Source organism: Lactuca virosa, chromosome 4 (assembly GCF_052849685.1).
Source record: "Lactuca virosa cultivar CGN04683 chromosome 4, Lactuca_virosa_CGN04683_v6, whole genome shotgun sequence".
NCBI classification, from domain to species: Eukaryota; Viridiplantae; Streptophyta; class Magnoliopsida; order Asterales; family Asteraceae; genus Lactuca; species Lactuca virosa.
In genome coordinates, this window is record NC_136429.1 from 133485071 (window position 1) to 133511201 (window position 26131).

Below are 26131 nucleotides of genomic sequence, written 5' to 3' on the forward strand. Positions count from 1 at the left end.
ATAATTCTTCAATTACTCAAATGAGTTGATGAGTTCGATCCTTTGGACACCCATATTCTCGAGTATGTGAAATGTGTATTATATAATATGATATTTCAATCTTTAATATATTTTCATTTACGCGTGAGTTTGGATTAATGTTTATTATTTAAGTTCATCAAAGAGTACACTAAAATGGAGGAGCAATGTTGGTATTTTAGTTCCATCAATCTTTTTAGTATAGTCGGAATTAACTCGAGATAGATTGAGTTCAACTTTTATTATAACATGATATTAGAGGTATGAAGTGTGCACTCAAATAAGCTAATGTGAACTTAAGAACACAAGAGTGAGGGCCTTGGTTCGAATCTCGCCCCTCCTATTTTCTTCCCCCAAATTGCATATTTTTTAGATAAAAAAAATGTGATGATATGGCATGTCACGTCAGCAATCGGTCTTATGTCTTATTCAACCCGAGATAGGCGTGGCACATGGTACATGTTACCGACTTAATCTTCAAAAAGTGATAATGAAAAAATGACAAATTTCAAGCATTAATAAACATAAATTTCAATTTATGGAAAAACTGTTAAAATCTATCAAATTTAAGGGTTTTTAACATTTAAATGAAAATAAAGATAATCAAATATTATTTTGTTAAAAGTGATCTTGATTGTAATATATTTAAGTTAATGGTTTTTTTTTCAATAAAAATAATTAAATTTGATGTGACAAAGGAAAAAAAAAACAACAAATGAGATCGATGAATATGAATGCTCCAACAAACTTTTAACATCTTTATTTACTGTTTTAACTTTTAAGTATTTTTTATGATTAAACTAGAAAAGTGTCCCCCGCTTTGCGGGGGTCGGAAGCCTTCAATGTCGTTTTTCCGGAATCTTTTAATGTTGGTTTTTTGTTATGGTTAAATGGTACTGCGTTTAATATTCATTAGCTTGATTATCACGTTTCTGTCAAACGCAGAGTAAAAACTCAATCTCTTTATAAAAGAAACCGGAAACCAAATTCAAAGCCTGCCATACCATATCAAAGATATAGCATACACAAATAGTAATGAAAAACATAAAAAAAAACTATAGTCCCTTAGCAGTTGATGAATGAGCAAATAAAACCGTTGATTCAATAATGTGTATGTAACCCCACAACCTCTTTGTTCTCCAATCGATCCAACATCCCTTTACCTTTGTGAGAAAATTCACGACCAACCTCTTTTGCAACCTCTCCTTGACCCTACACAAAAAATATGTCATTAACCGAAAGAAAGTAAGTACAATTACCGCATTAAACATCATTGTGAAGTGTTCTTTATATATGGTGCCAATTGGCCAATCAATTATCTTTATTACTTTTATTTTAACAAAATTGTCATTAAAAACTACACAGTAAAAAATATATTGTTTTGCAATTTTACATTCCATTCTGTAATGAAATGAACAATTTCATCCCCGATTCCATTATACCAAACCATACAATTAAAAAAAATAAACTGAATTACAAACAAAGAAAGCTACCTTTCTGGGACATGTTAACCAGTAGAAACGACCCATAAAATTAGCAAGCTGCACATAACAAAAGGGGAGAGAAAATGTTGTCATATTACATTATTTCAAATTAAATAATAACAATAAATGTATTCCACAATTTAAAAGAGAATTTTCTCACCACAAAGGCAAAAGGACATGTTTTGCCAATTAGGACATTGCTAGTAATTGATCTAACATTCTCAAAAACGTTAACTGAGACAGAAAAAAAAAGGAAAGACAAATAGGTATATGGTTTGCATCTGAATGCATTAAGTCGGGCTTTAAATGACATTAACTTCAAACCAATTGCTAGCTAGCCAAAAGTGAAAAACAACGGTAAGCAGAAAAAGAGCAGTTTGATGAAAATGCCCCTGATCCATTAAATGATAATTGAGAGAAATGAACAGCCCAATGATAAACTCGGAAAAAACTAGAGGAGTCTCCTTATTACGCAGATCAATTTCGCAGTCAACAAAATGGTAAAAAAGAAAGAAAAATGCCCTTGGAGCCTTAACCAAACCTATCTAAAACTGTTTAAAAACCTTTTACTTTTTTTGTTGTTTCCCTTTTTCTTTTTTTATTCCAATTTCGGCCTTTCATGATCACAAAACCATGTAATAACTTGCAATCTTTAAGCTTAAACAAAGATTGACCAAATTGCCCTTTAATAGCATAATACAAGTTACTGATTTTGAAGAAAAACCTGCACCAATTCCAAATATGGAATGATGTCAAGTTAGTTGTAAGCCTAAAAATGGAAAAAGAAATTGGGCATCCGTTAAAATCAAGAACTAAAACACATGCTTTAAACTGCACATTATGTTTAAAAACCAAGAATTCACCATCGCTTATTGAGACTCTCCCTGTAAAACCAATTTCTTTCCGAATCCATCAGTTTCCCTCAGTCATCCCAAGGGATTCACTACCCTAGACACCCATCCAAATAAATCAATCAATCGGAAGAAGCAAAAGAAAAAATTAAAAAGATAGGAGTTGAAGAAATTGAACCGAAAATTATATTCCATGTATTGTTGAATTGAAGGTGCATGCCTACCTAACCTGCAAAAATTGACATATATTGAGGAGCAAGTCCAAAGTTATAACACTTAAACAAAAAAATAAAGGAGCTGATAATAGATATGGATATGTTGGCTCCCAGGCACCTGTCATTTGTAGAATTGCAGACAAAAAAAAAATTCTTTACTTTGGTTTCTTTTGGTTCGTCATTAAGAGAAGATTGGGAGTGAAGGAGCAGCATTTGAATCAAAAAGATTTTCTTTACTTTTTTTTCTTTGGTTCAGTAACCAAGACACCCTATTCAATTTCACAAAAAAAAAAACAACATAAAAACTATCTTCCTTTCTTCGTCAAGCACATGTTTCTTTCACTCTCTTGTAATTACTAACACTTTGAGCACTCTTTACATCAAGCATGGTGTAATTACATCAAGCTATAAATCTTAACTATATAGTTGAAACTAATTCTAAGGTTTGTATCTGAAACAGATGCTTAACTCTAGCGGGTAGTTGGAAAAATTTTAAATATAGTTAAGAAAAATACATTAAGAACTCACTAAAGTAAGAAATTGAATGGATAAAAACATGTTATATATTTACTAAACCGTTAATATATAAAGTATATGTTTTATATTTAAAAAGAATAAATAACTATCATTACGTAACATAGTGGTTTCTAGAATGGTAGTCAAAACAATACTTTTTTCTCATACTATTATGTCACCTGTACCACCTATGACCTACCAACGGTTTTCATAGCTTCCAATAGACTCCATATTTCAACTATTACTAACAGGATCTTTGAATTGAAAAAGACAACATGTAAACGAAAAAAAAAAGGAAAAGTTAAATCAACTAACCCCCTTTGATGAACTTCATGCTTTTGCTCCATAAATTTGACCTAAGATGAACAAAAACACCCGATCTCCGCTTTCTTTACTTAAAACACCAATAACCTACTCACTGATAATCAACTAAAAAATAGAAAATAAAATAAATCAATATCAACATAGAGGAAGATTCAGATAGCAGTACGAAGAAGAAATAGTTGAGTTGAAGGAAGATCAGTTCATATCAAACATTATTTGAGTATTTGCAGAGGGGAGAATTTTGGGAACAATTCGTACCTGGAGTGTGGTTTAACTCCCTTTTATCCTCGTTACATCTCACTTATCTCTCCTGAAGCCTGCAATGACTTCAGTTTCAGCCCCAAAAAAATTATAAAAATAATCAAACAAACCTGACGATTGAAATGGAGCGGCCAATTTGATACGAAGGAGGTGGGGTCGATGAGTCGGAGCACCAGTCAACGACGTCAACCTTTGCTGTAAAAAAATAATCACCAACTGAAAACCGTATGAACATTAGGGTTCAAGAAATTAGAAACGAACAGAACAAAAAAGATAGAAAATCAATTAAGCCCAAAAATATAAAGAAAGCAGATCAATTAATCCCAATACAGAAATCAAGAAAGAACGACAACACTAATCAGGTCGCCGCTGCCCTTTCAGGAGGAAGATGCTGGCTTCAACGGGTTTCAAATAACCTCAGAGCCAAAAACCCACATAGAACAACCACCACCTACAAATCGCACCATCCGTATCTATAAAAAATATGGTAGGATTTGTGGAATAAAGCATCCGAAAATAAACCCTTCGTGTATAGATAAGATGGGAAGACAGTGGAGACGGTGTTGGACCACGCAATCACCGGTAACTGCTCGGATGGTGATGGATATGTCGAAGCTGAGATAAGGCGGTGGAGAATCTTCTCGCGGTGGAAGGACTGGATGAACGTCGCTAGGTTTGGGAGAATTATTAGTCGAACCTGATGCAATTACCATCTGTAACAAAGAAAACGCACATCGGAACTTGAGTTCGCGAGGAGAAGAAAGATTAAAACGTAAATCATAGTTATTAGAACATACGGTGGGGGAAGGTGGGTGGTGATGAGACTTATGACAGTAATGGGGTGAGACAGCGGTTTGGAGGAGCGTATGAGGAAGAAGCAACCAACATCCGGTCGGAAGAAGACAGAATGCTATGGAGAGGCGGTGACCATGGTTGAGTGAGTAACCTCGATACCATTCACCATCTAAGTCGGTGACACAAATGGATTTTTGGGGCGGTGGCTGCTCACGTGTACAGAACACGTATCACTTCTGAATGAAGGGGTGGATCACACCTGGTAACCCTGGTGGTAACCCTCGTAGACAACCAACCCACGTGTCCACCAAATATAACCCATTGACCAGTCAATAACGAAGAATGGAAAGAAAATAAAAATAATAAAGTGACAAATACAACAAAATATAGGGACTTAGAATGGCAAAAATAACAAATTGAAGTAGAGGGACTAAAAGAGACAAAGATGCTACATCTTTACTGTTACTTTTCTTCGTAACTTTAATATATATACTAGAAAAGATTCCCCGGCGTTGCCGGGGTCGGAAGGTATTGCTTTGTAAAGTAAAGTAGCATGTTGGTTGCTTTTTGTCCGTGAGTGTAATTTGGTCTTTTCATGTGGTAGGGACTGAATTTGTCACCATGGGTAAACCATATGGACCATTTATGTAATTTTGGCGGCGGTGGTGGTGGTGGTGATGGCAGATGGTGGGTGGGTTTATGGTATTGGGTGGGTATTTTTCTAATAAATAAAACATTAATTTAAAACCAAAAAGAGAATGTTAAATCTAGTAAACCACAGGGACCAATCGTGTAATTTTGTCTAACAATAATAATAATAATGATGAGGGATCATTTCTGCCAAAAGACTAAATACTAATAATATGTAATAAAAGGCGAGGGTTATGAAAAATTCAAAACAAAGTGAAAGGGTTGTTTGTGAACAAAAGCATAAAGATGAAGGGTCAATGTTGTAAGTTGAAGGACCAAAATTGACAAGGTGTCAATTTGACAAGGTGTCAGTTAAAATCTTTACTAACTTTAATATATATATATATATATATATATATATATATATATATATATATATATAATAATCATCATATTTTTAAAGTAATAGTTTTTAATATTTTACTATTATTCTTTTTTGTTATGATTAAAACACATTGTACTTTTCTGATATTCATTTTAATTTTAATAAAAATATAAATAGAGCATATTAATATCCCCAATATTTACATTTTGATTAACTTTAGACTGTTAAATAATTTGATAAATATGCCATAAATAGTTATATTAATAATACTAGTAGATATTGTATTATTATTCATTTCAAATAAATAGACGTAGAATCTTCAATCTTCAATTAGCAAATACATAAATTAGAAGACTCATAAACGATTGCATACAAGTTAACGGAGCGCATTACCTTTAGTTTCAAATTATTAAGCACATATTTAACTGAACCTCCATATATTTCCTCCACCAATAACGATCATAAGCAACAACAACGATAACAACAAGAACAAAAACAAGATAAAGTCATCCGTTATACCTACCACATACCACATATATGGTGGGTGTCACATCAGCACCACATTCCCCTACCAGTAACATGTGATACCTACCACTAACACACCACTCCACATCATTATTTTTATTTTTTTTAATTCAAAAATACAATAAAATTACATTGTTTATAATTAAAAAACATTCATTTTTTTAAATAGTTTTTCATTAATTATAAAAATAAAATTACAACTTCAAACTACATTACTTAGTTAATCTAGAAAAAAAAACATTACATTAATTAAAAAAAACAAACAAACATACATATAAAAAACTAATCGTCGTTCATGCTACGTTGGTACAAATGTTCTGCGACATCTTCTCGAAGATTGAAACACGTTTCACTGTTTTGAATTTCAATAACTCGCTCTAAAAACGCATTCGTTCCGGGTACGAACTCCTCAATTGGAATGACAACGTCGTTCGGATCATACGTGCAAATCGTTCGACCTTCATCTTCAATAATCATATTATGCATTATAATACATGCTAAGACCATTCGCTTAATTCTTTCTTTATCCCAGAGTCGTGTAGCATATTTCACTACATGTCATGTCTGCTTAAGGACTCCAAATGCCCTCTTGATATCCTTTCTCGCCGATTCCTGTTTTTTTGTAAACAACTTTGCTTTTTCACTTCTAGGAACCGAGTATGCCTTCATCAATGTAGAATAATCTGGGCATATCCCAGCACCAAGGTAGTAATCGTATTTATATGTGTGTCCGTTCACCGTGAACGTCATATCAGGTGCTTTGCCGGTCCAAATATCGTTGAAAAGTGGAGACTGACCAAGAACATCAAGGTCGTTGTTAGACCCCGCTACTCCAAAAAAGGCATGTCATATCCAGAAATCTTGAGATGCAACAGCTTCTAGGATGATAGTTGGTTCACCTATATCTCCTCGAGTGAACTGACCACGCCATGCATTTGGACATTTTTCCCAAGCCACATGCGTACAATCTAGACTGCCAAGCATACCCGGAAATCCATGTCTCTCTTCATGAACCGAATATAATCTCTCAATATCACGTTGAGTAGGTTTGCGCAAATATTGTTCGTGAATAACCTCATACACGCATGCAGAAAACCAATCTACACATTCAACTGCGGTCCTCTCGGATACTTTCAAGTATTCGTCAAATGCATCAAATGTTATACCGTATCCCAAATACCTAAGAGCAGCCGCACATTTTTGTATACTACTAAAACTCATTCTTCTTCTAGCGTCGGGTTTTTGTTTGAAAAAATCATAACGAGATTCTAAATCATTAATAATACGTAAAAAATATAGCCTTATTCAGACGGAAACGACGTTCGAACGAGTCGTCATTATAAAGACAATTATCGGCAAAGTAATCACGTACCAATAAGTCGTGTGCGGCTTGGCGATCACGATTGACGACCGCCCTTGTACGAGCAACATTTGAACTTTCTTTGTCGTGAATGTGTTGCACAACGTTGAAGAATGTCTCGACGAATTCTACGTCGTCATCCGAGTCAAAAGTTTTTAAAAATTTCATATGTTTTGTAGAATCCATGTGTATGTGTTTTTTTGGTTTTAGAGAATTAAAGTTTTGTGAGAGAATGAAGGTGTGTTTTGGTGAAAATAGAAGGTTTATTTATTTGTGTATTGAATTGAGTTTGAAAAAAAAGGACCAAATGACCGTTCAACGGTCAACAAATCAATAACCAATCATCGATTCTGTTTACATTCATTGTTGGGAACACGAAGAACAACGACCACGTCCGACCACGGAATGTCGGGGTGGTGTGCACGAAGTTTTCTCGTGGCCACCTGGACCACGACAAAGCCTAATTGTGATGCAAAATGGAAAAGTGGGTCCAACGAATAAGTTATCAAATATAAAAGTTTTTAAAAAAAATCAAACTTGTCAATTACCGATAAACCTACTAAAAAGTTTAAAACGAGATAATTAAAAAAACATATGAAGTCCTTGTTTAAAATAAAAAGAATGTGTATAAATCCAAAAATATAAATCTTTTACTAACGCTAAAAAGTATTAATACGACCCATTCGCCGACCTAAAGCCAAAAAAGTTCGAAGAATTATAGTAGTACTTATCTTTTGATAAATGTATTAAATATTGTCATTTTATACATATTGTTAAGAACACGATTAGAACTATGTTTAGATTCTATAAAGACAAAACATTACAACCGGCAACGAATATACCCTGATAAAATAATGCCATATTATCGAGTTAAATCAAAATTTGGTGTAAAAGTGTAAAACATTCAAAAAATAAATTACAGAAAAGTTGGTATAATATTTGGTACATATAATGATATATCTCAAAGATACTGTTACGTCTTACACTCTATTAAAATTGAGACAAAGTACAAGAAAAACCAAACATATTTATAATCGTATTAATTTGGTTACTTAATTATTTTAATCATTATAAAAATCAATTAAGTAGCTAAATCTTTATAAAAGTTCGCCGAAGTCAAACGTGAGCACTACTAATTCATTGAGGAATTAAAGAAACACACACATACACATATAAAACTATAAACTGCAGGCAACAATCGTAAGCTATATGTTAAGGTTTATTTTAATCAATTGGTATAGAAATCGTCAAACCAATTCGATTTAAATGTCGAAATTAAGCTTTCTCCTCCAACCCCATTTCACATAAACTTCTACTTCTCTCCCAACACAATGTTGGGCAAGAAGATTGGTTCCTTCAAAAAATTAGCCAAAAAGGTCAAGGTCAAACGCACCCCGAATATAGAGCCATCACACCATGACTACTTGCTAAAGACATATGAAGAAGATGAAGGTTGCAACGAACCCAAACCAGGTTTTTTTGCGATTTATGTAGGTAATCATGAGCCACGAAGATTTGTTGTTCCTATTGAATACCTTTTGCATCCGTTGTTTAAAATGTTGTTAGAGAAAGCTTATGATGATGAAGAATGGAATAACCGGTTGGTGGTTCCATGCAGTGTCACGGCTTTCCAAGAAGTGGTTAATGCGGTTGAATGTTCCAATGGGATGTTTGATCTTGGTCATTTGGTTGAAGAGCTCTTTTAGATACGACTTATGAGTAATAGATACGTGCACAGCTTCCGGCTGGTTTTGTCAAACATATCCTTAGTTTAGTGTTAATTAGTAAGCAGCTCCCTCATGATTCACTTTTCATGGTTTAGTTATATCTAAAGATGTAAGATCTGATTCACATACGGGTGAGCTGTATTTGGCTAAATCTCATTAGTTTTTGCTTCTTAGTTTCGTTGGTCTTCCTCAATATAATTGTTGTTTTTATTATGGATTTATGTTTTTTTGAAAGGTTTTGTTGAAAACCATGTTTCAGTTCTCATAGTTTTTTAGATTATTAAATTTATTATTGACGTCTTGCATTTCTATCGTAGCGAATTACGATGATCCCAACAAAAGGAATTTGAGTTTAAATCATGCTAATTTCAATATTTTAAATTGATAAGCATGCCTTAAGTAATTTAATAAAATCTATGAAATCAAAATTAAAGCCTCACAGTGCATGGTTATATGCACAAATTGGTATGTATTTCGGTTGTAGTGAATTTGTAAGAAATGTGGAAGATATGGTGGATAATCTATTTATTCATGTTCAAATCTTGGCACTCAACCCTTGTGGCCATGAATGTTCGTCTTCACTGACTCCTGGACATGAGGCATAGCCTCATTTTCGCAACTGGGAATTAGTTGGTGCGCGAAAACTGGCCAGAAACCCTTGTTAGTGAAGTTCCCTTTCAAAAAAAAATGAAGACATCTTTAGATATATTTTATCGATTTAAAAAATAAATGATACTGTTAACAAACAAAAAGAATTACATTATGCAAATTTACAAAAACATATAACAGATTTATCCCTCATAGAAGTCGGCCTAATACAACAACCTAACTCGAAATTAATGGTTGGATTGATGTTTTCAATATTTTCAACATCTTTTAATTAAATCGGTCAACCCCATTAACTTGATTATTTAAATATGTATGGTTAAATTTGAAATTTATAATGGGATAAGAACTTAAAAGGGTAATATATTTTTTGATGTATACACATTTGGTCACTGAGTTTTTTTTCGTCCACATTTACCACTTCAACTCGTTAAACTGTACACATTCAGTCATTATCACCGGCTACTCCAGATTATCCAGTAAAAATGACTTAATAGGGTAATATATTTCTCACTTTGTACACATTTAGTCTTAATATTTTTGTACACATTTAGTCCTTAATATATATTTTTTGCAAAATAAGTCATTTTTGTTTTTGTACTAATTTAGTAATTATGAGTGATTTCTTAAGGTTTTTCTCACGACATTTATGTGGCACAATCATTAATGAGGTGTATGGGGTTTTTTATGTTTATGTTCATCGTGATCTCGACTACTTGGTTGTTTAGGTCATGTGTTCTTCTGAACGTCATAACTTCTTCATACGATCTCAAGTTTTAACGATTTTTATATCCATTTGTTCGTATTTTAGTCTACTACAACTTTCGTTTAGATTACTCCCGTTAAAAAGTAATATATGTTTACTAACGATCTTTATACTCATACGTTTTTTATGAATGCATATATGGATGTTTTTTATAAAATCATAAGTAAAAATATATTACATTTTAAGAGGAGTAATCTTAACGAAAGTTGTAGTAGACACAAGACTTAAGTCAAACCACAAGACATATGCAACCAAGCAGTCGAGATCGCGATGGACATAAGCATCAACAGCCCCAAACGTCTCATCAATGATTGTCTCATATAAGATATCATGAGAAAAACCTAAAGAAATCATTCATAAGTACCGAATGAGTACAAAAACAAAAAGGACGTATTTTGAAACCAAAAAATATTAAGAACTAAATGTGTACAAAAATAATAAGGACTAAATGTATACAAAATGAGAAATATATTACCCTATTAAGTCATTTTTCCCGGCTAACCTAGAGTAACCGGTCATAAGGACTGAATGTGTACAGTTTAACAAGTTGAAGGTGGTAAATGTGGACGAAAAAAACTCAGTGACCAAATGTGTACAAATCAAAAAAAAAAGATATTACTCTTTTAAGTCATTATCTCATTTATAATATAATTAGGATTTACATCATCTTGCGTTGCAACAGGGATCTTATGTTTGTTTGGAAAATAAAGTCTAACATGTATGCAAACTTTTTTTTTTAATTGGGCTAAATATGTAAAATCTATCAGCCTCTTCTAATAAAAGAATAAATTTTGTCACTTTGCCAACTTTTCATAATTTTAAATTTTTTTCACAAAGGCCCTAAAAATTACACGTGTAAAACAATTCCTGCTAAATTAATTATTAATGATATTGATTTTGAATTTATTTGAATTGATCTGTTTTTACATTGATTACGATTAAGCATAACATCCGTAAAATCATCAACAAAATTGCAAGAGTTTCAGAATTAAATCATCTTCAAAATTGCAGGTTATTTTCATTTTGCATATCTTCGTTATAAACCTTTCTTTATATTTACTTTTTTATTATTGTTTTCAATATATGTTTCTAGAATAAAACCATTGCTTATAAAATGGGTGATTTGGATTTCCAATAAACCGAAAAAGAAAAAAAAAATATTGAATTATTCTTATAATAATGTAAAAAAAATAAGGATAAAATCTATAAAATTTTAATAAAATTAATTTGATTTTGTTTCACAACATAATATAACATAATATGACATCAAATTTCAAAAAATTCCAATTTTGGAAGAGCCACCGACTAAATGAAATTTTTATTCTTAATCTACCTCTTCTCTAATAAAAAAGTCTAAATTTTACCACTTGTCAATTTTTCATAATTTTAATGTTTTTTCACAAAGGCCCTAAAAATTACACGTGTAATACAATTCCTGCTAAATTAATTACTAATGATATGATTTTGAATTGATTTGCTTTTAAATTGATTACGATTAAGCATAACATCAATAAAATCATCAACCAAATTGCGTGAATTCCGAAATTAAATCATCTCCCAAATTGCAGGTTGTTTTCATTTTGCATGTCTTCGTTATAAGCCTTTCTTTATATTTACTTTTTTATTATTGTTTTCATTGTATGTTTCTAGAATAAACTCATTGCTTATATAACGGGTGATTTGGATTGGATTTCCAATAAACCTAATAAAAAGATATATTGAACTATTCTTATAATAACGTAAAAAAATTAAGGATAAAATTGTAAAATTTTAATAAAATTAATATGATTTTGTTTCACAACATAATATGTGTATCAACCCAAAAATAATAATAATAATTTTCTTTAAAGTTCTATCAAATCGTCCATCAATTGTTTCAAAATCCAACACCAAATCATAATATTCAAAACATCAGGGTACACTTATTCAAATTGCGGAAATCATGAGGGGAGGATGTTGTGTCATCACGTCGGGCCCTTCCCTTTCGAATCAGATGTACCTGAAACCATAAACATAAACTGTAAACACAAAGCTTAGTGAGATACCCAAAGTACCACATACTAAACATACGAATAACGTTAGTCTGGGGATGGTATGTTGTATTAAAATGCAGCTGAGTACCCAACTCCTCATGAAACTTCCTCCAAAAACCTGGAGGTGAAACGAACATCCCGGTCTGAAACCACCGAAACTGGCACCCCCTGTCGAACTACCACCTGCCGAATGTAGATGTCAGCTAACTTATCAGCAGATATACTCTTGGAAATCAATATAAAATGTGCGCTCTTGGTCAATCTATCAACAACGACCCAGATAGAATCAACTTTGTGTGCCGTCCTAGGCAACTTTGTGATGAAATCCATAGTAATCTCTTCCCATTTACACATGGGAATAGGTAATGGCTGCATCTTGTCGTGGGGTCTCTGATGTTCGACCTTGACTTTCCTGCAAGCCAGGCACCGCTCAACAAACCAAGCTATTTCCATTTTCATATAGGGCCACCAATAACTCAACTTCATATCCCTATACATCTTTGTGGCCCCCGAATGGATTGAAAACTTTGACTTATGTGCTTCCTTCGGAACTGTATGCCTCACTCCACCAGTTGTCGGAACCCAGACTCTACCACACTGAGTCAACAACCCTCGACCGTCACTGACAAATAAGGGAATATGCTCTCTGATTCGCTCAGCCTTCCAATTCTCCTTTTTCAATCCCTCCACCTGAGCCTTTTTTATCAAATCCAACAAAGGCGAGGTAACAACCATCCTCAAACAAATATACATGATAGGAGAACTCACGACCTTACTTCTCAAAGCATAGGCCACCACATTGGCCTTCTCGGGATGGTATAAGATCTCGTAATCATAATCCTTCACCACATCCAACCATATCTGTTGCCGCATATTCAAATTCGAATGATCCATCAAGTACCTCAAACTCTTGCGGTCAGTATGAATAGTACACCTAACCCCATATAGACAGTGGGTCCAAATCTTGAGGGCAAAAACCACAACCCCCAACTCCAAATCATGTGTAGGATAATTCGCCTCATGAGGCTTCAACTGCCTCAAAGCATAAGCAATCATATGACCCCTCTGCATAAGGAAAGCTCCCAAACCCGAAATAGAGGCATCACAATAAACCACAAAATCATCCAAATCCCCGGGAAGCGCAAGAATCGGGGCACCGTACAATCTTTGCCTCAGAGTCTCAAAAGCCAACTGTTGATCAGCCTCCCACCGAAAAACCACATTCTTTTTTGTCAAGCGGGTCAAAGGCACTGCAATCTTGGAGAAGTCTTGGATAAATCTTCGATAATACCCTGCGCGGCCTATGAAGCTCCGAATCTTAGATGGGGTCCTCGGGACCTTCCATCACATCATGGCCTCGATCTTGGCCGGGTCGACCAATATACCCCTCTGGATGACGATGTTCCCCAAGAACTGCACCTCTCACAACCAGAACTCGTATTTGGAGAATTTGGAATAAAGCCTCTCCCTCCTAAGGGTCTCCAACACCTTGTGCAAATGCTCCTCATGCTGATCCTTGGTCTTGGAGTAGACCAGAATATCATCTATAAATATTATCACTGGCCGATCCAACATCAGCCTGCAAACCCGATTCATGATATCCATGAGGGCTGTTGGTGCATTGGTGAACCCGAAAGGCATCACCATGAACTCATAATGACCATAGCGAGTCCTGAAGGCTGTCTTCTGCACATCGTCATCTCTGACCCTCATCTGGTGGTAACCTAATCACAGATTAATCTTGGAAAACCAAGATGCACCCTGAACCTGATCAAATAAATCATCAGTCCTTGGGAGTAGGTAACGGTTCTTCACCGTTAACTTAATCAACTCCCGGTAGTCAATGCACATCCTGTGTGAACCGTACTTCTTCTTCACAAACATGATCGGTGCTCCTCAAGGAGAGCTACTCGGCCGAATAAATCCCTTGTCTAGAAGCTCCTGAAGCTGCGTAGACAACTCCTGCATCTCTGGTGGTGCCAAGCGATATGATGTCTTGGCTATTGGAGCCGCACTAGCAACCAGATCAATCTGAAACTCAACCTACCTCTCGGGAGGTACTCCTGGCAAATCCTCAGGAAATACATCGGGGAAATCCCAAACAATGGGCAACAATCAACTCCGGCACACCCTCAACTCGAATGTCTGAAACATAAGCTACGAACCTAGAACAACCCTGCTGAAGATATCTCCTGGCCCTCGTAGCTGAACAGAGAGTCAGCCCATGTGAAGCTCCCTCGCCAGGAATAACCAGTTCTCCCCCACTTGGCATTCGAACTCTCACTAATTGTCGCTCGCAGTCAATCTTGGCCCCATTGGGGCCCAACCAATCCATCCTGATGATAACCTTCGATCTTCTCAATGGTATCGACACCAAATCAATAGAGTATCTATCATTAAAAAGATTCAGTACACACCCATGATGAACCCTTGAAGCACTCACAGTATGATCATCCGAAACCTCAACCTCCAGTGGAAAATCTAGAGTCCAGGGAGCATCACAAAACTTTTTGCTAAGCACAAGAGATACAAAGGATCGGGTAGCACCCGAATCAAATAGAACATGAGCAGTCATACCATTGACCAAAAAAGGTCCCTATACAAGATCAAATATAATCATAAGCATAAATAAGGAAAACAATAAAAGATAGAAACGGGTCACATACCCGCAACCACATCCGGTACTGCACGGGCTTCATCGGTCGTCAGCTGAAATGCCATGCTCTTCACCATAGGTTCTTTCGCCTTGCCCAGGCGGCCATTAGTAACCCTCAAGATAGCTGGCACAGGTGCCACCACTGCTCCTCCTAACAGTCTCGTACAATCGGCCTTTTTATGACCAGTCTGATTGCAATGGAAGCAGATCAGAGCACCCATGGGGTAGTCCCTACTCATGTGGCCCGACTGACCACAACTAAAACATCCTAAAATTGTAACATTCATAATTTGGTATGTTTCCCTTTTAGCCCCTTAATGCAAAATCTTTATCTTTTTGGTCCCTAGCTAGTACGCGGGGCGTACTCTATTGTTGGATTAGGTGTCTAAGCCCATAACTAAAATTGGTATGTACTTGACCCGAAAGTAGCATGGTCCATTTGGGTTGCAATTCACTGGAACAATTTGATAGGATGGATATTTAAGAAAGAGGTTATTTGTGATTTATTAGTATATTATAAGTATAATATATTAATTGAGAAATCACATTATTTAATTAGTATTGATCATGAATTAATTTGGAATTAATTTAGTGATCAAAAGAGACTGATTAAATTTACGGGGATTGATTAGGTAAATCAGTAATACTTATAGTTTGGACCAATGATCCATGTTGATTAGGGTTGGACTAAACCTTTATGAGAGTCCATGAAGGTTTAGCCCAAAAGGCCTATGAAATGTGAAGAGTCATGGTCGATTAGGGTTTGCATGGATGAAACCCTAGGCTACAAAATTAACCCCTAACTCCCTAAAATCGGCCCATGCATTCTAAAGAAGAATACTAGCCGATTAGTTCTTCCTAGCTTCTCTCTCACTAGCCTCTTTTTGTTCTTGGTGTGTTGTGAAACATTTGAGGCATCAAACTTGGGGTGCTAAGCTCTTAAAGGCCAAATACAAACAAGCTACAACTAGAGGTAATCTTCTAACTAGTTTTTATGATTCATATATCAAGTTGTATGCTAGTTTAGGCTTCATGATTTGGAAAAACAATATTGCATGTATAATTAGAGAAAACTTAGATCCAAAGCATTAGGGTTGTATGTGCACAATAGGGATCTTAGAGTACATAAAACTCATCAGTAGTATCAGAGCCATGGGTGTTTTCTATTATATTGATGCAATTGTTTGATTTTCAAAGCTGAAAAAAATGATATTTCTAGCCACTGCCTGATGGACTCAACGAGTCCTAAGAGGGACTCGATGAGTTGGATGAATTGGCCATGAACTCCATGATTCCATTGCCTGGCTCGACGAGTTGGGTCATCTGTTGGCAGAATTTTCGAGTTTTTGGCCTGTTTTGGATTATGATCATTACCACAAATTGTTTTGGTTCATAAAATTTGATTTTACTAATATGGTAATGATTATCCCCATCCAATAACATGATGATTGACAATTTTTAAGATAATTACTTGTTTTTGTGAAAAAACTAATTATTTGTAGAATTAGAAATTGTCATGCTACATGAACTAAATTAGGTCAAATTGGTAAATGATATATTATTTGATAATTGTATTACTTTAAATTTGATCTAAATGTTTCTTGAAGAGTCTCATAACTTGTCCTCAAGTTATGGGATATGAAAAGTCTCATTCATGAAAACATTAAACCCATAAGTTATGAAATTCCAAAGGTCTTGAAGAGTTTCATAACTTGCCCTGAAGTTATGGAATCTGAAAAGTCTCATTCATGAAACAATAAATCCATGTGTTATGGAAATCAAATAGTTTTGAAGAGTTACAAAACTTGCCTTCAAGTTTTGGAACTTGAAGAGTCTCATTTATGAAACTTTAATTCCAAATCGTAGTATTTTAAAAGTTTAAAATTCAACCTTTATACTATTATAATATTAAAAGATTAATACTTATATATATATATATATATATATATATATATATATATATATATATATATATATATATATATATGTATAAGACAAGTCAGTATTATCGTTAGTAGGCCTCATTCACGAAACTGGTCTATAAGGGGTGTTTAAGGAAGTGGCCTATAATATGACCGACATTGGGTATCCACTCTTACCCACCGCACCCTTGACTAGTGGAGGGTCGTTAGCCGAACGGGTAGGATAGGACATTAATCCTCATTAATAAGTGTAATGATATTATAAAGTAACTAAACTTTTATAAATTCCCAATCTTAGTTACTTTAGGAAAAATGTTAATGGTGTTATTCCATGAAATTGCACTTTGTACCTTGCTAAGTCGTTAGTGGAGCATGTGTGGTTAACCGACACACTAATTTGGGACTAACAAGGGTGGCAAAGGGTAGCTTGATGTTTATCATAGATCAGTGGAGCGTATATGGTTAACCGACACATTGATTAGGTGATATGTAACATCAAGAGTACCAAACACATTTGCATGGTTATTCACACCTTCTTTGTGATCCTCGGTATCCCAGTCACAAACTTGAAGGGCATAATCGATTTTTAAACATGTCATTGAAAAGTTCAATGAATCTCAAAAGAATCTAGGAATTTTAATTCATTTAAAACTTAATAATCAATTTCGTTTTTAATGGTGGAAATTGGTAAATCGTCATTTACCTACATTCAAATATTTTGCAATTGGATTACGGCATCCCTCTTCCGAATTGTAAAATATTGTGTTGGTTCCTAGCCTTAATATATCCTTTGGGTGTTATATTAAGGATCCTCATCTAATCTAAACTTTGTCTTTCTTTTCAGATGTCTACTTCAAACACCACATCAAACCCAAACTCTTCTGGCTCTTTCTCCCTCATAAACCTATGTGGGAGGGTCAAATTTGATAGATGGAACTTCAATGACTGGATTCGAAACATTCGAATAGCCATTCGGTACAAGGACAAAGAATATGTTCTTGATAAAGAGCTAAAGGAGATTGATGAAAACACTGCTACTCCCGAATAAATTGCTGAGTATAAGACTCATGAGAGGGACGCGACAAAAGTGTCGTGTATCATGATTGCTACCGTGACTTCTGAGCTTCAGAAGTCCTATGAGGACTTTTGACCTTATGAAATGCACCAAGATTTGATGGAAAGGTACCATCAAAGTGCTCGGCAGGAAAGGTATGAAATCACTGCCTCCATTATCACAACCAAAATGAAGGATGGAGAGTCAATCACGACCCACTTGCAAAAAATGTAGAGGTTTATGGACCGCTTGCTGAAGCTGAAGGTCAACTTCGATGAAGAGTTGGCCATTGACATTATCCTACACTCTTTAACTTCTTGTTATGATCAGTTTCGTATGACTTATCATATGAACAAGGAGGAGGTCACTCTAATCAAGCTTCAAGCCCTTCTGAGAACTGCTGAAAATAGTTTAATAGGCAAGTCTGTTGTACCCACTCCTACTACAGCTGCCCCTTTCTTGGCATTTGGAAATGGGAAGGGAAAGAAGAGGAAGGATCCTTCTAAGAGCCACAAGGGAAAGTACCATGATGGATCCTCTTCCAGTGGGACCAAAGTTAGTTATGCTAAACCCTCTTCCAATCCAAAGGAAGCAGAATGCTTCCATTGTCATGAAAAGGGGCACTAGAAACGAAGCTGCCCCAAATACTTGCAGGACATAAAGGATGGGAAGATCAAGCCCACCTTTGCAGGTATTTATACTATTCTGTCTAATAACTCATCACATGCTAATTCTTGGGTCCTTGATACAGGATGTGGTTTTCACATTTGTTCTGATTTGCAGGGTCTAAAAGGAAGTAGGGATATGGAGCACGGGAAGATGAACTTGATCATGGGGAATAGGAAAAAGTCGTCTGTCACCAAGATTGGAGTTTATTCTTTATTTCTTAATAGTGGGTTAAATTTAGAATTCAATAATTGTTGTTACTCGTCTGACATGACGAGAAATATTATTTCTTTTCATGGTTTGTATGAACAAGGTTTTACTTTTTCATTTAATAATGAGATTGGTAGTATTAATGCTTATTATATTGGTAAATTTTATTTTGAAGCAATGCCTAGTAATGGTATATATGTAACTGTGATGGTTGTAGATAACTTAGGAAATAATGTGTTGCATATCGATTCGTCCAATGGTTTGGATAAAGCATGCTTTTGGCATTGTCGTCTTGCACATGTCAACAAGAAGCACATAGCCCAACTCCAAAAGGATGGAGTGTTGGAGTCATTTGACTTAAAGTCGGATGACACATATGAGTCTTGTTTACTTGGAAAGATGGCCAAGTCACCCTTCACCGGTTCGTGTGCAATGGGTGAGGGTTTGTTGGATCTCATACACACCGATGCCTGTGGACCCTTCAGATCCGCCACAAGGGATGCTAACCGCTTCTATGTGACTTTTACTGATGATTACAACATATATGGCTATATCTACTTAATCAAGCATAAGTCAGAAACCTTTGAAAAGTTCAAAGAGTTTAAACAAGAAGTTGAGAATTAGCTGGGCAGAAAGATAAAGATGCTTTGATCCGATCGAGGTGGAGAGAATCTTAGTATCGAGTTCCACGACTATCTTAAGGAATGTGGAATTGTTTCACAATTGACGCCACCTAGGACACCACAACTTAATGGTGTGGCTGAGAGGCGCAATCAAACCTTGTTGGACATGGTTCGTTCCATGATGAGTCGAGCTTCGTTACCTATCTCATTCTGGGGGTATGCCTTAGAGATTGTCGTCCATATCCTTAATCTAGTCCCAACTAAAAAGGTTGCCAAAACACCTCACAAAATGTAGACATGGAAGGTTCCCTCGTTAGCACATATCAAGGTTTGGGGTTGCGAGGCTTTTGTAAGACGAGAGACTCACGACAAGCTCGAACCTCGTAGTGAGCATTGTATTTTCATCGGCTATCCACAAAAGTCCTTTGGATATCTCTTCTATAGACCGAGTGACAATGTTGTCTTCGTTGTGAGGAGAGGGGTTTTCCGTGAAAAAGAACTCATATGCCAAGAGGAAAGTGGGAGGCAAATTGACCTTGAAGAGCTTCAAGAGTTAAGTGATGAAGGAACCTCAAACACTAGCGCTCAACCCGAGGAGGAAACTCCTGTTGAACCGATTGACGAGTCCTTGCCTCTGAGGTGTTCCAGTAGAGTTAGAATGGCACCTGAGTTTTATGGTTTCCATATTACTACTGAAGGTGACACATTTATCAGTGATAGTACACTGGTAAACTTGGATGAACCTAACAACTACAAGGAAGCCGTGGCAGGCCCCGAGTATGTAAAATAGAAGGAGGCTATGGACAGCGAGATACAGTCCATGTATGACAATAAAGTTTGGAACTTGGTTGACAATGTACCGGGTCGCAATACAGTTGGGTGCAAATGGATCTTCAAGAAGAATACGGAAATGGATGGGAAAGTACACACATATAAGGCGCGATTGGTTACGAAGGGCTTTACTCAAACTCCTGGAGTTGACTATGACGAGACCTTCTCACCAGTAGCGAAGATTAAATCTATAAGGGTTATGCTGGCCATAACTGCATTTCATGATTATGAAATATGGCAAATGGGTGTCAAAACCGCTTTCCTTAATGGGAAGTTGGCTGGAGATGTTTATATGAGTCAGCCAGAGGGTTTTGTCAATGCAAAGTACCCTAATAGTGTTGGGTTTTAGTATACTACAACATCCTATGGTGCACATACAACCCTAAATGTTTTGGATCTATGTTTTCTCTAATTATACATGCAATATTGTTTTCCAAAGAATTAAGCCTACAACTAGCAAACAATTGACATAGACAACATAAAATACTAGTTAGGAGTTTACCTTTTTATGTAGCTTGTAGAACTTGTTGTATTTGGCCTTTAAGAACTTAGCACCAATAGTGTGAAGGCCTCAAATGGTTTACAACACACCTTGGAAAAGAGGAGAACTTTAGAGAGATGTTGCTAACTCCAAAATCGGTTCTAATGAACTCCAATAACTCTAGTCGTCGATTTTGGGTGCCAAGGGAGTCCTTTTATAGTGTGGCAAAGTCTAGGGTTACATCCATGCAAACCCTAATGTCCATGAGCTTTCATATTACTTAGGCTCCATGGGTTAAACCTCCATGGACTATACCGTATTGGTTTAGCCCATCCTAAATAACAATTGGCCCACAATATAAGAATCATTGATTTACTAAATCAATCCTCATATATTTAATTAGTCTCTTTTGATCACACAATTAATTCCAAATTAATTCTTGATCAATATTAATTAAATAATATGATTTCATATTAATATATTAGAACTTATAATATATTAATAAATCATTAGTAACCTCTTACTCAAGTATCTATCCTATCAAATTGTCCTGGTGATATGCAACCCAAATGGACCATGCTACTCTCGGGTCAAGTACATACCAATTATAGTTATGGGCTTAGACACCTAATCCAACAGTCTCCCACTTGGATAAGTCTAATGACTATTATTGCAGGTACGACTCCACAACCCGACTAGCAATCGTAGCTCTTAAAAGCCGTTGTCGAACTCTGACCTAGTCAATGACGCGTCCATTAGATAAGGGATCATATATTCCTCCATTATACAAGATATCATATGGACTGAGACCTTTATTATAATCATTCTCTCTGTCCATCTGCTGTTTCCTGATTTCTGATTTATGATGACTGACTAATTGAACAAATCAAATCAGTCCAGGCTTAGCCAAGCGCTTAGGGTGTCATCACTAAATCATCGAGGGTCCACAGATATCGCTTTTATCCCACATTGGGTAAAAGGAATGGATAAACTTCGACTCAAATGCTTGCTTGTACTTACTCATCAAATCACACACAACAATATGTTTTATAACACCAAGTTACTGGTGCGTTTACATATGTCAATGTGCAACCGACTTGTAAACTACAACTCACATGTCTTGGTTTCAAGAATATAAGATATTATCGTCTCACAATCACTCGTGATAAAATCCATGAAGTGATTCAGATGAGTGTGGGTTTAATCCAATACTCGAATCTTATTCCAGGAGTACTCATGAACACTACAACAAACTTGTGCTATGTCTAAAACACCTAGACAATCTACAGACCCACTCATGACAGTCTTGCCTCAATACTTACTTCCAAAGTATGATCGACTGTGGATAGTTTGAATAACCTAGTTATTCGGGAAGTCAAAACATGCAAAGTGAAACACAAGAATAATCGAATCCAATATGGTCTCAGAACTTATGAATATAAATAAAACACTCTTTATTTAATCACCATATTGATTATACATTATTCATTGTATAATGTTTCGATTAATCAACTTAATTTGAATTAAAACAATAGTTATGCCATGCTCCAAGCAAGCACACTATGTTTGCCTATGGTCCTTTCTTTGTGAAATAGATCAATTGATAACATTTCAATGATGCCCATTTCACAATTCCTAATCCTTATCATAAATGTAAGAATACCAAATTCTTGCCATTTGCTATAATCTGTTTAGATTCTAAACTTATATGCAATGATCCTCTTGTAATGACTATGCACAAAATCACAGAGACTTGGCAACAGACATTACAAAGTATTCCAATGGAGAGAAATTCCATGGAAACAAAGTCTCACATTCAAAGTACATTCCTTTGAACAAACTTATTGCATTAAGTGTTCTAATCTTATACATATTTTATGATCAACTTCCACTTATGGAACATTTCCACAATCTCATTTTGACTATCACTTCTGAACAAGAGTTACCTCTTCTTAGAGTATGTCAATATGGTCCTTCCAAAATTTACACTTTACTTCCAACTGTCCATGAGCAACCAATCTTTGGTAAACCTCATATTGTCATCGACAATTTCTTAACCATTTTAGTCATATCTCGTTCTAGTCCCTTTTCCCTCTTAATGCCCTAGGCATTTGGAAAATTAGAACGGATTAATATTATAGCATATGTAATCAATCCTATATCCGAAGCATATGGAATACGATTCATAATGATTCACATAAAGACCTAATACTTTACCAGTCTCTTGCTCTAACATTTCCATATATAGAATTTCCTTATGTCGAATCTTTTCAACATAACATTCATATATGTCCTTGACTAAATTTGATTAAAATCCCACAATCTAAGCTTTTAGAATTGAAATGAAGTATAAATTCCTCTCCCTTAATTATAACAAAACAACTTTTCAAACTCTGCAACTTTGCAAATTGAAACTTTTGTTTTCTATAATTAACATTGCTAACTCGCAACACTTACCATAATAATTATGCTCCCACTAGCATAATAATTATTATCTTATTAGCATAATACTTATGCTCCCACTAGCTTTGACATGTACCCAGAAATCAGATGGACTTCTAGAAATCAATACTTATTGATTTCCTTACAAAAGTTCAGATTTCTGATACGAGATGCTTCGATAAGACTTTATCTAGGCTTCTCAAACTCATACACCTTTCCTTAGATAGCTCACATGTGTGTCTAAACAATTTTAGAACTTACAACAATAAGTCTCAAATGTTTAGACCTGTTGCCATTTCTCACAATTCGAACTATGAAGAGGGATGCCGTAATCATAATCGAATTTTGAGAATGCAAATATCACAATTGCTAACTATTTAAAATCTACTTAGTGAAAGGGTTTCCTCACAATCATTTTCATGAATTGGAGAGAAACCTTATGACACTTCAGATTTTATGGTGTATGTGTTCCTATCCATGTGAATTTGTCATAACCATAATCACAAGACAAGGTTAGTGACAAATCCAAACTCATATGGACTGAACTTGTTCAATCTTAATTTCTTGCCACCTGGCAGCACAAGTGCCTACCATTGCTTCCAAGTTGTTATGCAAACAGTTGAGAACTCATAGAACTCACATGCATAGTCAAGTTTAACTGGAAAGGGCACAGAAACAAGAATATGTCAACACAATAGGTTACAAACCTCAAGTCGTGTGCTAGTGATTAACAATAGGTTTACTCTTGATTAGTTCTTGAAGCTATTCAAGATCCTTAAGACTCCTACTGACCGCTTGACATATAAGATTCACTTTGTCAAGGAACATTACTTGACAAACAAATATTCAAGATTTAGTGTGGTTTCTTATCAAGACAAATTCTTCACATAATTGGCCTTAATTGGTCTTTGTTTTATCCAAAACATCACAACTTACCAATTTCAAATGTACAAGAGTAGAAAACATTTTACTCTACATTTGATAAGTGTTATAAACCTTTCTTAAGATTATGTCACTCAAGTTACAATCTTGGAGTATGACTCTAAGACATGTTTTGGAACGAAGTATGATTCACCTTAATTGATTTAACCATTTCAACAATTCCCGATTCCTCTTCTTAGCCATACAAATGTACTAAGATGTCCTTAGAGGATCAATTGTGATATGGTTTTCATAATCATTAAGATGATCATAAAACACGATACTCAAGTACTCTCTCATCCTTTCAGATTGGAGAAACTTTTATCTTTCTACCTAATTTGATTCTTCTTATTCGTCCTGCTATACATTGAAACTTTTTCAATGATTCAGAATTACACTTAATCTTGTAAGTATAACCATATTTACTAAACTTTTAGTAAATCATAATGAATAGTCTTATTGTTCTTTGTGGTGGACCTGACCAGCGCACAACCAAGTGTACCCGATCCCCCAATCCTTCACTTGACTCACATATACATGTGAACAAGGAATTAGTCTTAATTTCCCAAAGACGAAGTTCTCATTCATCACACAATACCAGTTGCATGATTCCAAGTTTCTATCCCACTGAAACTTGGGTGATAAGAATCTTTCCTTATTTGGTAAATTAGTCAAACATAACTGCTCATGTTTGACTATAGTGCTCAACATCCAAATACTTTTAAGTTCTTATGATTGTGATATTATACTTGTAAGTATGAGTGTGCTCTTATGACTGTGATACTTTACTTGTGAGTGTTAGTATACTTCTTATAAAAATACTTAAATCTTTAAAAGTATACTTGTAGTCAGAGCTCCTTGCCCCGATGTATTTATAGTTTGTATATCTTTTATTGATTGATATACTGAGTTCACTATAAACAATGCTCTGATACCAATCTGTCACACCCCCAAACCAGACGGCGGAAACGTCTGGGGGTGGAGGACTTGAATTGTAGTATCACAACACATGCATCATAGTAATCAAAGTAGAAACAACCATTGTATTAAAAAAATATAAATATTTACATGTGTTCAATCATTGTATATTGAACCAAAATATAGTTATACAAAAGAAGATATGACTCAACAAAGCTCCATCTTCTCAAAAGCTCGGGGAGTACCTGTGTATTATTTCCCTGAGAATACAAGTAATTTGAAAAGAGAGTATCAACATAAAGTTGAGTGAGTGCATAAATGTTTATGTTTGAAAGAGTATCTTTGTATCTTGTATATGTAAACTGTTCCAGAAAATCCTATATTTTCTGTTTGTATATGAAAAGTAGTTTTATTCCCACAAAACCCTTCTCTGTGTATTAATGTTTTGTATTTGTATTACTTATGAAAACTTGTAACTGAGAGTGTGCCTGGCTCCACCAGCTTATATTGAAAACTGTATTGAATCTTTGTATTTTGTATTCTGTAAACTAGTACTTTGAAGGTGTACTTTTGTTTAGTTATTTATACACTAACGTATCGTTAATATCTTTTTAATGAGTTATTATAACCATACTATGACTGATGGCCTGAAACAAACGCTTTGTGGGCGTTTAAACTGGTGATAACAATTGCCACTCATCTAACTGTAGCTAGCAGCCTGAGTGCGGGGTTGTCAATCCCGATATAGATCTACACACGCTTGTTTCGATCCCCGGCTGGAGATTCTGGTTATAATGTCAGGACTTTTCTATGTTGTCTAAAATGAATTAAACAACCTGAATCTAGTGTCTCATAAAAAACATATAAACGTTACATGTATATTAGTTTGAAAACTCAATCATCCTGAAATA

The 26131-nt window shown here is 35.2% G+C and overlaps 2 protein-coding genes across 2 annotated transcripts; one reads left to right on the forward strand and one right to left on the reverse strand.

Moving 5' to 3' along the window:
• Positions 1-6850: 6850 nt before the first annotated feature.
• LOC145105058 (uncharacterized) lies at positions 6851-7550 on the reverse strand. Its single transcript, XM_079042191.1, has 2 exons — positions 7316-7550; positions 6851-7272 (listed from the first exon to the last, which is right to left on the reverse strand). Exons 1-2 carry the CDS (start codon positions 7548-7550, stop codon positions 6851-6853), a joined length of 657 nt encoding a protein of 218 aa, XP_078898317.1.
• A 1145-nt stretch (positions 7551-8695) lies between these two features.
• On the forward strand, positions 8696-9070 carry LOC145105059 (auxin-responsive protein SAUR24-like). Its single transcript, XM_079042193.1, has one exon. It carries the CDS (start codon positions 8696-8698, stop codon positions 9068-9070), a length of 375 nt encoding a protein of 124 aa, XP_078898319.1.
• Positions 9071-26131: the final 17061 nt, after the last annotated feature.

What these genes read in the sequence shown, in the direction of transcription:
- LOC145105059 (XM_079042193.1), top strand. Translation starts at nt 8,696, where the DNA reads ATGTTGGGCAAGAAGATTGGTTCCTTCAAAAAATTAGCCAAAAAGGTC.
- LOC145105058 (XM_079042191.1), bottom strand. Translation starts at nt 7,550, where the DNA reads ATGGATTCTACAAAACATATGAAATTTTTAAAAACTTTTGACTCGGAT. An exon ending in CTCGTTCGAACGTCGTTTCC is followed by an intron (nt 7,273 to 7,315) that starts GTCTGAATAAGG and finishes TTAATGATTTAG; the next exon opens with AATCTCGTTATGATTTTTTC.